Below are 16,321 nucleotides of genomic sequence, written 5' to 3'. Positions count from 1 at the left end.
TGAACCATCCTGACATCATCTTTGAAAGGCCTGGCTCTAACTTTAAAGATTTTCATCCCTCCCTCCCATCCCTTGTCTGAATTTTCTATGAACTCTGTCCACCGTAAGAAATAATTCATCTTCCTCCATCCTATGAACTTCCTCAGTGATCTTAAACACCTCAATTGAATCACCCATAAATATTCCACTCCAGTGGATGCAGACCTAGTCATTGAATCAGGCAATATAGAGAGATCCTTTGGCCCATTTAATCTGTACAACTACATTCAATCAACACCAGTCCCACATTCCAGCACTTGGCCCATTGTTTTGACATTTCAAGTACTCATTCAAGTAAAGTACGTATAAAGCTTGTGAGGTGTCCAACCTCAGACAGTGCATTTCAGAACCGCATCGATCCTTAGGCAATTTGTTGTCAAAGTTCAACCCTCTCAGGTTTTTGGATCTTGATTTTTACTCTACCGTCCCCTTAGTCTTGTTTTGGTGCATCTCAGATACTTAAAACTTCATTCTCAGCATGTGGGCATCCCTCACAGACCAGTGTGTTTTATCCCTTGCAAATTATTCAGTTTCAAATCTACAAAACCCTACAGGGTACAAGGTCCCTAACTCTTACCTGAACTCTAGCCCTAACCCTGACCCTGACCCAGACTCTAAAGCTAACCCTGACTCTAACCCTAACCCTGACTATAACCCTGACTCTAACCCTAACCCTGACCCAGACCGTAACCCTGACACTGACCGTAACCCTGACCCTAAGTGCCTGCTGTCCTTGATCTTCCGGACATTGTTGGAGATGCGCGCTTCATCCCATACCCAACAACAAAAAAATCAGGAAACGATAACTGAACAGAGTGTCCCCTGCCCCACATGAGTCAATAGCTTGGAGAGCCAAGTGGACAATATGTACCAGGTTTACGGGAGGGGCATGTGTATACAGGGGAGTCACTGAAATCCTGTCAACATCTGATTACAGAATGATGGTAAATAACTAAAATAAACATAGTGTGACAGAATTAACTTTTGGCCATGTCCTGTTCTGAACTTTTCACTTGGCTCCAATACACCATCAGGACATGGCAGGGGCTGAGAGAAACAAAAACTATTTGCATTTCTCACTGTTCACTAATTTCCAGCAACAGGAGAGTTGGAGATTTGGGTGCTTTGGTTTGGGCTGGGGTGGGGAGGGTAAGGTAATTAAATCACAACCACCGACCCCCTCAAACCCATCAAATATCCTCTTGAAATCCAGCACTTCTATTGTTGTACTTATCAGAAAGCAATTTCCAGGAACACAGAACAGCGTGAGAGCTGTGGCTGGGGTTGGAGGGTTCATTTGAGGAAGTCGAGCCAAACACCAGGCCTCACAGCTGTGGGAATCATAGGCTGAAATTAAAACCCGATGAAGTTCATTATACAAGTTTCTAAAACCAGTCCGCGTCTTATGGGTTTGGTGAACATCCAACAACTGATGTCAGCACACTGCAACGATGGAGAGAGGGTCATGTGCGCTTTGAACTGTCACTTGCTCTGGTGGAATGGCTTGGTCTGCCAAGCTCCGAGCATTTTCGTAAACACATTCTGCAGAGGGTTCACTGGGGATGTCAGAGGTGGGTCTGTTCAGATCAGTATCCAAAGCAGAGCCTCAGAAGGCCACTGAGAGTAAACCTGGGTGATTCAGACAGGACTGGACGCTCTGGGAAGATTCAGTTCGAAAGAATCTGCAGCAAATCCCTCAGGGAGAAGAGTGCAGGGAGGGGGTGGGGGATTAATTGGATAGCTCTTTCAAATCCCAGTATTGGCCTGATGGTCCAAATGGCCGCATCCACTGCTGTAAGATTCCAAATTGCTCATCTCTTCCCCCAACCCCCATTACCCAAAGCTCCTCACTAACATTCTCAGGTCCCAAGTGCCTGTGAATGGAGGGTTTGAGTTACCAGGAAAGGCTGGATACTCTGGGACCTTTTTTTCCCTGGAGCTTTAAAGATTGGAGGGTGACCTTATAGGGGTTTACAAAAATAATGAGGGGCAGCGATAAGCTGAGTGGCAGGTGTGGGAGATTTCAAGACTAGGGGGCATATTCTTGAGAGAAAGATTTTCAAAAAAAAAACATGAGGGGCAATTTTTTTTTGCACAGAGTGGTCCGTAACTGGAATGAACTTCCAGAGGAAGTGGTGGATGTGGGTACAGTTACAATGTTTAAAAGATACTTGAATAAGTACATGAATAAGAAACGTTTGGAGGGAGACAGGCCAAGAGCAGGCAGGTGGAACTAGTTTAGTTTGGAATTATGGTTGGTATGGATTTGTTGAAAAGGGTCTGTTTCCATGCTGTGTGACTATGACTCTAAGTATTCGTTGGTAAAAGAAGAAAGGGCTTACATTTATATAGAGCCTGTCTTTTCTGTAATCATCTGAGTGAATGCACTGACCAGACACTCTGTGAAGGTGCATCTAAACTCACTTGGCTGACCTCAGATGAAGATTAAAATTGGCGACAACTTAAGAGAAAAAAAGTCTCAGCCTGGAATCTCATTCGTGGGTTGTCTCAGAATGGTGCTGAAAGCTCCCCTCTCAACTAAACAGCACGGGGAGATGGGTCTGAACCAAGACAGGAGTGAGGTCGAGGTTCATAATGTGGCGTACCCCTATCAGACATGTCCAAGTACACAGCAGGAATAGAGAAGTGAATAAAGTCACATTGCCCTCGGTTCAGTGACTAATCCAAGACTCTGCTTGATATTAAACTGAGCTGCAAAGGAGTGGACTTATTGACACAGCTGGGTTTGAATTGGTCGTATTGATATTGCAATTCATGTTTAACCCTGCACTAGATCCGTGCTGATTAGGAGCTGCATCATCACGCTGCTGTCACTCAGATGTTTGCTAATATATAATTCTCACAGAAACACTTGGGCCCAGACTTAACTTCAAAGAAATGCTTTTCTAAACATCTGGAAATCCTCCTGACAACACTGACATCTCCTGTCTTTGTAACGTGTGGCCAAACTTGCACTGACCCCCAGGGAGGTTCCAAAGAAACCTGCAAGGCCATGATCCCTGGCTGACTGTGTGCGTGCAGTCAGATCATAATCTTCATGTTTGGGGCAGCTGCTGTTTCTGGGAATGACAGGTTTTCACAACCTGACAGAGCTTTCATAATATAAATCAGATGAAGTGAGGGTCGAGAAGTTTTTGCATTTATAAAACACTTGAAGTATTCCAAAGTGTTATTAAACTAATTGAGTTGTGTCAGGAATCAACCACGATCTCACCAAATGGAGAACAGCTTCAAGGTGCTAAGTGGCTTCCTCCAGCTCTTATCTGTTGAGCTACGAGATATTAGGAGAGGCGTCATGCAGGATGGTTAAAGAGGTAGATCCTGAGGAGTGTCTTACAGGAGGAGAGAGGTGGGGAGTTCCTGAACTTCGTGTCTTACCAGCTGAAGTGGAAGGGGATCAAATCTGGGATGTTCAGGACTCCAGATAGAGTTGCATAGGAGTAGGCCATTCAGTCCATTGAGTCTGCTCCTGTACTCAATACCATCATGGCTGATCATCCATTTCCTCACACACTATCCCCATATCCCTTTCCATCATTAGCATTTTCTCTACTTTAAGCATACTCAGGGAATGAGCTCCGGCGGGAGAGAATTCCAAAGATTCCACACCTTGCGAGTAAAAATAAATTGTCTTTTGGTCTTCCCCTTTGACATTGTGTCATGGGTCTTGAAAGGGTGTTGGGGTGGAGACTACAGACAATGGGGAAAGCTTTGAAAACCAAGAGAAAGCTTGTTATTAATGTGAAGAACTATTTATGACTAAACTCTCAAATTACAAAGAGCTAAAGGAATTTTCTGTACATCCCCTCAATGCCAAGTACAGTTTTACAGGCCGAAATGTTTTTCTTTCTCTTTCTGATAAATAGGGATGAGTAACCCATTGCAGAAACTGCACGTTGCAAAGTCAACCTTTTCAGAGGTGATCAATGATTCACTAAATGCAGGAAACAGCATGCCTCTTCTCTCTGCTCCCTGTTAGTGTTGGCTGTGGCTCATTTGCGAGAATCTTTGCCTCTGTGGCAGGTGATTGTTGGTTTAAATCCTACTCTGGAAACTTAAACGTGTAATTGCAAGCTACACTGAGGGAGTGCTGCACTATCCGCTGGGGGAAATATTAAACAAAGCCTTTGCCAACTCTCTCAGGTGGATGTGAAAGAGGCCAGGGCGCGATCTTCAAGATTAATTGAGCCATCCTCAGTGATCTGGACAAATCACCACCAAGAGTAAATCTGGTTCTTGTGGGATCTTGTTGTGCAGGAATTGTCAGTGTTTCCCACACGATGATGGTGACTGCAGGAACATCACAAAGTGCTGTGGAAGAAACTGTAAATTTGAGCTTTCGTTAAAAATGTAATTCCAATTAATTGTGGCGTCACGTGGTTCTGCAGAAACAAAATACCTATCCTCACTAACTTACAGAAGCCACCATGTCCGCTGGTATTACAGGGAGAGCAGAGACCTACCACAAACTGTGATGTAAACACAAATAATTGTAGGAAAGCTGGAGTTTCACACCCTGCCCTCCCCCTCCCCCCAAACAAAATGTTAGAGTGTAAATTAAAACTTTCACAATGGACGTAGATGATTCTTTTTGGTAGGGGGAGAATCAAAACAAACCAATAGAGGGCAAGTGGAGTTAAAGTGTAAGACAGCAACGATCAGACGGACAGAGGTCAACGGGGGCTGCGTGCTCCTAGATTTGATCTTTGTTGGGCAGAAGGGTCACAGTTGGTAACACACTGTGCAAACAGAGGCAGGGGCATGGACATCTCAGTGAGACGTCCAACTACAGAGATCACTTGAAGCAAAGGTGAGCAAACATATTGTCAAGGAACAGGAAGGAGAATCAGAGCGATTGAGAGAGGAGTTTAATTTAATCCTTTATATAAATCCAGCCTTTGGACTGATTTAGGCGGAGATTATAGCCATCTTATCAAGGTCAAGATTGGGAATCCATCCCATTGGGATTTAGGACCACACTGGATGACTATGTCCCAAACTGAACTAGGAAGAGAATACTTTGAGAACAACCACTTACACACTATTATTTTATAATAAAAGACCAAAATCACTAGGATAATCTGATATTTTATTGTAAAGAAAAAAAATACAAAAATATCTTTTTTTTTAAAAACGACAATTTAACAGTCTGAAACATGTGTAAGATTTTATACACACAACGAAGACAGATTTTATTCCAATCTTCTTCCATTGATAACCAAAAGTATTGCTCAAAATTCTCCATAAACCCAGGGGTTGCCAACTCAGGCTGGGTACATTCCTGGATGCTTGGACACATTTCCACCAGTCTATGCTCCACTTTCCCATTATGGGCTGTCTGAGGTGTCCATTCCCATGGTGCCCCAACCTTCCCCAGCTAAGCAGCAGTAAATAACCTCTTTGCTAACTCCTAACTGGACAGCACGTAACCAGGAGCTTTGTAAAGCCATCTGTAATAATCAATGTTTTAAAACATGAATGTTTGAATGCATTGATAGTTCTTCCCAAAGTTTTGATCATGTCATTGCTTGGGTATTAAACCGATAAGACTCCAGGACAATCCAAGAGAACTGGTGACGCTATACTCCCGTTACTACACCAATCTATTAAGTTATTGCAGATCTTTAAGTAGCAACCTTTCTTCTGTCAACAGTCAATTATGCAAGATATCAAAAACTAATGTACAATGTCAGCAGACTGCCTGTTCTACTCCCCGTATACCTGTCATTCAAAACTCTGCTCGTTGGTCATCCTAAATCACACCAGGTTCTATTCACCAATCAGCTCCCTGTGCTCACTGACCTACAATGTCTCTATTTTAAGCACAACTTGGGTCTTTATAACCCTCAGTCGTCTTTTCTATATATTCAACACGACCACACTCTTTACTATCCCTATACCCTTCTACAACATTCCAGATTCCCACATTCCTACAGCTCTGGCCTCTTCAGTTGTCTCAATTTTAAATCGGTCCACCAAAAGACGAGCATGCTTTCAGTTGCTTCGACTGTAGACTCTGTAAATCCCTCCCTAAACCTATACACCTCACTGTCCTCCTCAAATATACCCATGTTCCTTAAATTGCGCCTCATAGCGTACCCCTTTGATTGAACTAACCTCCTTACACAGATGCAAAGCATCCTGGAATGCTTAATTACTTAGAAAGGTGCTACAGAAATGCAGGTTGCTGATGGTATTCTTTCTTCAATTAATGAAAGAAATGGAGAGAAAGAAAAGGTTCCCTTCTAAAAGCAGCAAGTCCCTGAAACCTAGTATCTGGGTCACACATGGAAACAACTTCATAATATTGGAAGTTAGATCATTAACACTGTCATCTCTTTGTCTCTGTCCTCACCCATTTTCTAAGAAAACGGTTTATGTGTAACTTAGGCAGAGCAAAATCACTCATTACCTTTCTGCAGATCCTTCTCATGGGGGTTGCATGAATGGTCATTGCTCTGCTCATTAATATCTTATGAAATCTCCCCTCTCTCTTTCTCTCATTCCTTCCCCAATCCCTCACTCTGCTTCTCCACCTGTCGCTTCTTAAAAACCTTTGCTAATTCCATTGTTTACCTGACCTTCCTCCTTCGGATTCATTCTGCATTCATTTACCTGGGGAAAAACCTTCAGGACATCCAGTTTTAAAACAATATAAAAAGTTATTAGAAATAATTATTGATCATAGTGGTGGAAGAAGTCAGCTTTGCACAACTGCCCTTAAGCTCAGGGTGTTCTGGAACACATTTTCCCACAACCAGAGGGGTCTGACACTTCAGAAGGGTTTCTTGGAATCGGGACTAGAGGTTATCGCAAGTGGACAACAGAGGAATTAAACAACGTTTTCACAACATTTCTTACGTCTTCCCTAGAAGACCATCCTCTCACACCCAACAGTGTTTCAGCTCCAACACTTGATCCCACATTTCTCTGTTGGCATACTGCGATCATTGGGAGGGGTCGTAATTATAATACAGATCCAACTTAGTGTGAGGGAGTACACCTGACAGACTGGGACCCAACCGAACCCCGTGCAAACTCTCAAAACGCTGACTGGTTAAACCGGGTTGGCCCCGGAACACACGCACACTCTGACAGCCAGATAGTAACACGTGCCCCTCCCCAAATTCCAACACATTCAGCGCCCAGTCCGCACGTTGGAAATAACAAGATGATTGACAGAGTGCTCCAGCAAGGTGAATTCTCGGTTCACATGGAGGAGAGGGAGAGAGGGTTGAGCTCATTCAGCTACAGCCCGTGCCCTTTACACAGAAGACCCCTCCACCCACCCTCTCTTGCGGTCACATCACTCACTGGGTCTGCTACAGGCAGTAACCACGTGAAACCTTTCGATGAGATGTTAAGTTCAGTAGAAACGAGCAAACAAAGGGAGACAGCAAAACAGTTCCACAAGAGGCAGAAAGGTAGCTGTGGATCCCAATCTGACTCAGACCATCGCCGCCGAAGTCAGAGGACGCTCTCCCTGGACACGAACTTGTTCCTCTGCAGACAGCAATATCCCGAGTTTGCTTTCAAGGTGCCCAGGAAGTATCCTAAGGCCCTTTAACCGGTTTTAAAATCTCACTTTTCTCTTTTTTTTGAAAGCTTTCTGTTGCATGCTGCAGTGAATTCTTCAACAGGTCATACATCGCGGCCGCATGTCTGATCTCGGAGGATGAGGATCAATCTGAAGAGACAAAACAAACAAGAACATAAATGAGAGTAGACTCCAGAGAATTTGCAACATTTAGAAACAAGAAGTAGGCTATCAAGAACATTAAATAAAAAAAAAACACTGGACTTCATTCACACAGAGACAGAATTGAAATGCAGGGGAGATTATAGTTAACTTGTATGGAATTGTGGTTGCATTTGGGATGAAGACAATTATGGTGTCCAGAAGACAGTAGCACCGGAAAAGTTTCAACAAGGATTTACTAGAATGATATCAGAGCGAAGAGGTCATAAATATCAGCAGGAATTAATGGCTGGGATTCTATTTCACTAAAAAGATTGAGGAGTGATATGATGGAGAAATTTAAGATTGTGTCAGTGCGTTGGTTGGGGAAAATTTACAGAAGATTTTTGTACAGACCTTGGGATAATAAACATAAGATCATCATTAACAAATTCAACAGGGAATTCAGGGGATACAGCTTTACAGAGAGGAGGGAGAATAGGGTTGAGTTGAATAACATAGATACATTGAACAGGGAAGTTGGACAATTGAAACAGAAAGAAATAAAAAGAAAAGGGGGAGTTGAAGGAGGTCAAGAGGATGCTCGTGTGCAGTACAAAACAGAATGGTCTATCTCTGGGCTGTAAGGTGTTTTAAAGGCTACATGTGCACAACCTTACCTCAGAGTAAATGGGCGGAGGTCGAAAGCGGAACTCCTGTACGTAGGCAAAGAAAGGACGCTCTAGCACTTGATCGAGGGCTTCTTCATCCTCTGGGAGGGATAGTGCTTGGTCAGTCCGCTCAGCCTGTTCCTCAGAAACCACCTCCGAATAATCAGGGGGTGCTGAAATACAACGAAACCAACATTAGGATATACGTAGAAAGTCACGATGGTAATTAACAAAAGGTAAAACTTGGTAAATGTTTAAAGACAATGCCCCCTCAGTCTGACACCAAGACATGCGCGAAGCAGTGTTATGGAAGTTAGGAGTGACACCTTGAAGGTGATGTGGGGGGCAGCTGCTGTTTTAGAGTAGCCCCCACTTGGTTTGATTATCGCTGATTTGGTTCCACAATCTCCAACCCAGCAAAAATCCAGCAACCTCAATTCTGTCATTTTCAACTTCATCCTGGCCACCATAGGTATTTTTCTGGGGGGGGTGGAGAGAGAAGAGAGGGGGGAATGCTTCCTGGCATCCCCACCTCCCCCCCACCCCCCAAATAGCTTGGCGAGTATTTTAAAGTTCTGTCCCTTCACTCAGCCTGACCCCCACCTTGTTCTGGACTAGCCCCCACAATCTGAGGGAACTGGTTCTCAGTTTCGCTGTCTACCCTATCTTCTCCTTTAATGACCCAAAAATAACTTAATTCGATTAATCCATTCGATGCTGAAGGACATGGCCTGCACCCCCTGCAAGTTCCCCTCCAAGCCACTCACCTTCTTGACTTGAAAATATTACTACAGTTCATTCAATGTCGCTGGGTCAAAATCTTGGAATTCCCTCCCTAAAGGCATTGTGCGTCGACTCTCGGCACACAGACTGCAGCTCACCCCCACCTTCTCAAGGGGCTACTAGGAATGATCAATAAAGGCTGGCCTAGCCAGAGATGCCCACATCCCATCATCACTGGGTCAACATCCTGGAATTCCCTCCCCAATGGCATTGTGGGTCTACCTACAGCACACGGCTCAGGAAGACTGCTCTCGCCACCACCTTCAAGGGCAATTAGGGATGGCTTAGCCAGAAATGGCCACGTGCTGTGAAGGGATAAATTTAAAATCAAAATTGTAAGCCTCATCAATGCAACCATAAAACACACAGGAGGCAATGGGCCAGGGTTATACACCCAGAGTCTTGCTGCTATGGGCCTGGTACAGACAGACAGAGGAGGGTGGCAGTGGGAAGGGTTGCTTACGTTCTGGTCTCTCGGGGATGCTGAGACGTAGCCAGTCTATCTCCATACTGTACTGACTTCCAATGCTGGATGAACGGCTGCCAAATGGATGGAGGGGAATCGTGCCGATGACGAGGGGCAACTCCAGGGACAGTTTGGATGTTCCCGGGATCTCGACATAAACCTGAAAAGTCCCAAAAAAACAACAAGCTGTCCAATTAGAAAATGCTTCCGTCAAGAAAGGATTCTTATGCTACCATCTGCATGCAACCTTCCTCTTTCCCTTGTGCTTTCATTCACTCTCCCCGTTCACTCCCACCACCATTTCCCCATTGTCTCTCTCTCACATGTTCTTTCTGCACTTTCCACTGTCTCTTTGACTTGCCCCCCACTACCCTGCCCCCATCCCGCCCCCCACTACCCTGCCCCCATCCCGCCCCCCCATTACCCTGCCCCCATCTCATCCCCCAATACTCTCAGCCGTGACCCTGCCCTACCCTCAACCTCCCCTCCCCACCCCCACAAGCCGGCAGCGGCTAACCTGGAGGTCAACTTACCCGGAGGATGTATTCCACCCGAATCACGCGGCACTGCAGGAGTGAGGGTGACACAGGGGGAATTTTCAGGGGGCGGCCGTGCCACGACCCCCTCTTCCTGGGGGCCACACCCTCGCCTTGCAATGTTGCCACCACCGCCCTCTTCTGCTTCATCGTGCCCCGAGCGATGAATGTCTGTATTTGGATGATGGCCGCTTTCGGGGTCACCGTGCGGGAACAGCAGTTATCAACTTCAGCAAAGATGGGGATCACTTCTCCTGAAGAGACAAGGTGGGGGGGGGGGGTTACAGTCACAAAGCACCAGTCCCACACTGTTTTAACCCAGCTCAGTATAACACTGGCCCCACTGATAAAGCACCGTGCTCTGTCACTCCAGAGTGATGGATTGATGAGACAAACCGACAGTGCCCCCAATCCCCACTGGCCTCCTGAGGGGGTGGCCAAGGCTAAAATTGTTGATCTTCAAACTCATCACTGCACCTTTCCATTTTTATTAAAACCAGTTCCACAGCACGGTGGAAACTGTAGAAGGATGTTCAGCATCTCAAACGCTCCATCAGACCAAGGCTGACATGTATCTAACTCCTGTTTAGCTGCCTCTGCTCCATAACCTTGATACTATTACACAACAATCATCTCAAGTCTTAGTCTCGAAAGCTCACAGTATCCACTGAATGAGTTGCCAACAAATTGAAGATGAGACCCCTTTAACTTAAACCCACCCACTGTCCCACATCAACTGCATCAAGTCAATACAAAGTCCTTTGTTATTTTAAACATCTCGTTATTAAACTCTGAAACCATTCGGCTAAATCAGAGCTGGATGTAAAAGATCAAAGGCAACTATTTTGGAATAAAGTAACCAGCTCCTTCCTAGTGCTCTAGCTGCTATTTATCTCTGAAACAAAAATCATTGATAATTCATTGAGATTACAATCTGTATGTGGTCTCTTGGTTTGTACAAATCCAAATTCGATGCGGTGCTCCCTGCACTGACCACACTCCAAAAACACCTAATCAACTGAGACTTGCCCGAGGTCAGGAAAGGTACGATATAAAATACTGTCTTTGATTGAGTGAGGATGTTTATGAAAATCCTGTTACCTGGTGTGTAGCCTTTCCGGTCAATCTTTGCGGTCAGTGACACATGGCCCAGGTTACAGTACCAGACCCGAGCCAACTTCTCCTTTGTGCCAGCTTGGGGAGCCTAGTGGGAGGAAAGGTAAGAACCTTAAGGAATGGGAAATACATCAAGGTCACTCTGTCTATCAATCCAGACTGTGAACCAAACCAACAGAGGACTCCATCGGTCACTCAAGGGAAGTATGTGTCTAACAATTTATTTAACCCTTTTAGCCCAGACTATCTATCTTTTTAATTCATTCATGGGATGTGGGCATTGCTGGTCAGACCAGCAATTATTGCTCATCCCAAATAGCCCTGCAGGAGGTGGTGACAGGGATGTCCACAATGTCCGAAGGGAGGGAATTCCAGGATTTTGACACTGAAGAAATGGCGATCGATTTCCAAGTCTGGATAGCAAGTGGTTTGGAGGGGATTTTGGAGGTGATGGTTTCCCCATGTATCTGTTGCCCTTGTCATTGTGGATGGAAGTGGTCGTGGGGTCGGAAGGTGCTGCAGGAGGACCCTGGGTGAGTCAGAGTGATTTGGGAAAATCCCTGATGTGTCCACTCCAGAAGGAAGGGTATTGTCCCATGTGGTGCATGGGGCAGAATCTGCCTTTCCAGAATTGGGCCAGTTAGCTTTCGTTACTTCACTGAACATGCAGAGACTTCTCTCCTACCCTCCCTTGCAGTAGGGAGGATGGTCATCATAAGCTGTCCATCACTGATAGGTTACTCCAGATGGAGTATACACTGACCTCTAACTAACATCACTTCCTTCCCCTTTTGTATTCCTTGGGATAAGGACAAGATAGGCAGAGTGAGCTGGACTCCTAATCTCCAATGGTGATGGTACTCTTACCAGTAATGATGGGGTGTTGATGTCGATGGGCTCAATAACGGTGAACTCCCGCTTGATTTTCTTCACGGTGGCCCAAGGACGGTGAAGTTTGACTTTAACCCAGTAGCGTACACTGCCATGCTTCCCCTCAAAGGAAGTCACCAGGTTCCTACACGATGGGAAATAACAAGAGCTGCACGTTAGCACCAGCTGAAGGATTACAAACAGAAACCCTTTCTCCTGAGCAGTGCTTGCTTCTTACAATGGGTACATCAACTTGCTGCACACTGCCCCTGCTACAGTTCACATTCACGTTTCCACTCATCCTCACCATCACTGCATCAGAGAGCCATAGACAGAGTTTCTACAGCATGGAAAGATGCCCTTCAGTCCATCACACCCACGCTGGTCATTAAACATTCCCTCCACTCTAATCTCATTTTCCAGCATTTTTGTAAGCCACTTTCTGCTTTCTCTTGAGGACCCATGCAACTCACTTCCACCATCAGCCACAATTTTGAAAACCCACTGTAGAACCAATTCAAATTTGAATAGCTCATTTTGGACTCAACTCAGATTTTTCCTGAACAACGTTTGAACTTATTGTGGGCTTTTAATGTCGTCAAATCACACTATATTAACCCAGAAGTCAATAATGAAATCTGATTGGATCCAATGAATGGAACAAGACAAGGTTCCATCCTAGGCCTTCTTGGAGAAGGCTTTAATCTACATTAGCAACTCCAGTCTAGGGATCTATAGACAGGCTCTACGAACGAGCAATTGTCCCAGGATATATACTCTTTACATGTGTGAGGAATCAAGGTACTTACTCCTCAGGGAGTTGGAAGCTGAAGGAAAACTCATGGCGACCAGCAGGGAGAAGGGTGATGTCCCCGTTATCTGAAAAGGAAGAGACAGTCCATCAAAAACAACGGCTCACGCTCCTCCATATCACCACCTGGTTAGTTGGTTTGAGTGCTTGTGGAAGAAGGCTGCTGATGAAAGACAGCTTGAAAAATAACCAAAAGGGCACATAGCATACTATTTCACAGACCAACTGAGCTGAGACCACCCTGTCCAAGGGGAGAGAGAGACATACAAATTCACACTCATGAGTAAACTTCTCCCCTTACAAAGGTTGTGGGCTCAATCAACCCCAGTGCAGAACAGTGGGAATGCTGCACTGCTGAAGCTGGTTTTGTGTGGATGAAATATAAGCAGAGGTCACTTCCCTACTCTGAGATGGATGTAAAAGATCCCATGGGACTTTCTGGAAGAACCATAGAGATTTTCTCCAGCACCCTAACCAATATTTGACACCAATCACAAACAGAGAATGGCAGTTCTTTAGCATATTGCTGTTTACAGAGCTTGCTTTGAGCTAATTGGTAGCTGCACTTCCTGCATGACAACAGGGACTTCAGAGAAATGTTTTACTGGTTATGAAATGTTTGAGGAGGTTGTGAAACAGCTATATATCCCAGAGTCTCAAATGGAACCCACTACTTCAAATAGATGTATTTGTCCAAGTATCATCACCAAAGGGAGAAGGAAATGAGAATACACATTGCCTTATGTAACCAGGTAAAACCGCCAGCTGCCAGCTTAATCGAAATTTAATCTAATCACTGAATCGTATAAAAATATATACCACTCTGTGGCCTAACCACTCCCCCAACCCCCCATTCTCCCCTGCCGCCCAAACCCTATCCCATCGTTCCCAGTTGGAATAGCGGGGCTTTTGGGAAAGAAACATGCCTATACACAGTGATGGAATTTGATTACACCAATAATTTTCATTCAAATTAACAGCAGTGCTGATGCAATTAGTAGAAATTTTTGAACTCTAACTACACCAGGTGCCAACTTTTCAAATCTCCTCTTCAAAGCTCAATCCACACCTTACACGAGAAACACTGTAATAAGGTGGGTCCCATCAGCAATGGGTCAATCACTATTTTGTTTCTCTTCCACTAAGGTACTGACCTTAAGATGGTCTCCTTGGTGGGTTGGTTAACCACCCACATCCCACAGGATTTGAAGGTCATTGGTGTGACAGTAATTACTGCTGGACTACAGCGGACCAAGCAATTGCTGGGAGTAGCCGATGGGCTGCTTCTCAAAGGTCAACGACACGAACAAGCAAGAAGTTGGTTGCAAATCACACAAGGTGTTTAACACCTTCAATCAAGGAAACAGGTGAAGGATACCAAGCTATAAAAGGAGCTTTATGGAAAGTGATGGGAATCAAGGAGCAGTGGTTAGGCAACTTCCACAGTGTGGTTCTTGAACATGGACCAAAGGAAGAAATGAATTTAACCATGGCTGGAATTAATAAAATTGTTGGCTTCAACATTGAAGACAGTTTCGGAGAGAAGATAAAGGGATGAAATTGCTTTGAGGAGCATCGAGGGTTCCTTGACAGCATGTAAACTGGGATTGCTACACCTAGGCACCACAGTGATCCTGCTGTCGTTCAGTGTGTTGTAGGTGATGGGTAAGCGAGGTTACCTCCAGTGGGAGTGAGAGAAGAGGCAGAACCTGAAAATTGCTCAGGAGTGATGAAAGGAAGACTTCATGATAAAGACCACTGTAAATCTAGAACTCTTTCCCCCTCCCTACAAAACACTGGTGAAGCTGGTGGTCAATGAAAACTTTCAGAATTGATGGGTTTTACTGAGCAAGTTTGCCAAGATTAATGAGACCAAGGTAGGTCAATGGAATGAAGGTACAGACCAGCCATGATCAAGCTTGAGGGGCTGAATGGCCATCTTCTGTTTCTATGTGGTGCTCAGGATTAAGTTAATAGATTATTCATAATCACTACTAACTTATTTTCCCTTTCATTACAAACCCCCACAACCTGAAGCCAATTGAGTTCCTTCAATCACTCGCTGGTGAGGTGTCTGATGTCAGGACAGGTGGAACAGCCCCCAGTGGAATTTCCTCCTTCCCATTCAACTCTAGGATCTGAAGAGTTTAGGGATGCGTGATGCATATGATGTCATCTGTTTGTTTTCACTTTGCTGTGCTCTGCTCCCCCCAGAGTGAAGCAATGGGAAGGATTCACAGGTTGATTACCAGTCTGGCTAGGAGATGACATCATTGTTTTTGTACCTCTGCATCTTCCCCAGGAGGCCAGTGCGAAACAGCACAAAGATTCTCAGGTTAACATTTGGAGAGACTGCACAGGCATCAGTGGTAACCATCTTTACAGACACCACCTGGAGAAGGCGGTTAGCAGCAACATAGAGGGGAATGGATTAGGGGTGTGTGTGTGTGTGTGTGTGTGTGTGTGTGTGTGTGTGTGTGTGTGTGTGTGTGTGTGTGTGTGTGTGTGTGTCTCTCTCTCTCTCTGCAGGCAGGTTTTGTGAATTTGTAAGGACTCTGTATGATGGACTGTCCTAGATCAGTAAGATCCTAGTCAGGAAGTTACTTTCTGCAATGGATTGGTTTACCACAGTCTGGATAATGCTGGGAGAGAGTGGGATGGAGGGGACAGGTCAGTTACTATCAACATCAACCACAATGCAGAAGAGAAAGTGTTAAATCACAGACCTACTGTATGATAAAATCAGCTGAGGCAAGGGACAAACAAAATAAGTTTTAAAAAAATATTGCCCTTCAGAGTTTACACAATGACTAATTGTGAAACTGATATTAAAAAAACCTGGGCAGCCAGAGACAGACATGTCCTTACATGTTGCTCAACATATACAGACAAACAGCTCACCTTCCTCATCATCCAGATTACCCCAACCTACAGATCATTGGAGCCCAGGATGATGGTCTAGTTCTATCTAAATTCATGGGTTAGTTTATCAGTTTCTTTAATCTATAAAGCAAACTGGGCAAAACAGAGAAAATGATAATTATCATGTTATAAATGTGTTATTTTGCAGGCCAGTAAACAGACTTGAAACAATTAAGCTAATGTTACAATTAACTGCCACAATGTCCTTATGAGTTGGGAGACTGACAGCCCATAATCATTACCTTTATATTTGTGCATGTATGTACGTACAAGTGAGTCTGTAGTTTTCTCTTTCCCAGTTGCTCACTCAGCGCTTTCTGCTGAACTGAAGCAGGGTGAAATATGAAATGCTGACACTTTCCTTTACCTGCTGTTACAGTGTGACCAGCTGAATGTTTCCAGTTTTTC

At 44.7% G+C, this 16,321-nt stretch overlaps 1 protein-coding gene across 2 annotated transcripts in view; it reads right to left on the bottom strand.

Annotated features, from left to right (window-relative positions):
- Positions 1-5,132: 5,132 nt before the first annotated feature.
- The window catches only part of arrdc2 (arrestin domain containing 2), a 31,831-nt gene continuing 20,642 nt past the window's right edge, over positions 5,133-16,321 (bottom strand). For both annotated transcript variants that reach the window (XM_060845951.1, XM_060845950.1), the window contains exons 2-8: positions 12,990-13,059; positions 12,178-12,325; positions 11,296-11,398; positions 10,192-10,448; positions 9,656-9,818; positions 8,419-8,582; positions 5,133-7,747 (exon numbers count right to left, since the gene is read on the bottom strand). In XM_060845951.1, coding sequence (XP_060701934.1) covers positions 7,694-7,747; positions 8,419-8,582; positions 9,656-9,818; positions 10,192-10,448; positions 11,296-11,398; positions 12,178-12,325; positions 12,990-13,059 — 959 coding nt within the window. In that variant the 3' untranslated portion in view covers positions 5,133-7,693. The remainder of the gene's footprint in view (positions 7,748-8,418; positions 8,583-9,655; positions 9,819-10,191; positions 10,449-11,295; positions 11,399-12,177; positions 12,326-12,989; positions 13,060-16,321) is intronic.

This window comes from Hemiscyllium ocellatum, chromosome 28 (assembly GCF_020745735.1).
Source record: "Hemiscyllium ocellatum isolate sHemOce1 chromosome 28, sHemOce1.pat.X.cur, whole genome shotgun sequence".
NCBI lineage: Eukaryota > Metazoa > Chordata > Chondrichthyes > Orectolobiformes > Hemiscylliidae > Hemiscyllium > Hemiscyllium ocellatum.
The sequence above is the reverse complement of the archived record's forward strand: the minus strand, read 5'-3'. Positions and strand labels throughout refer to the sequence as shown.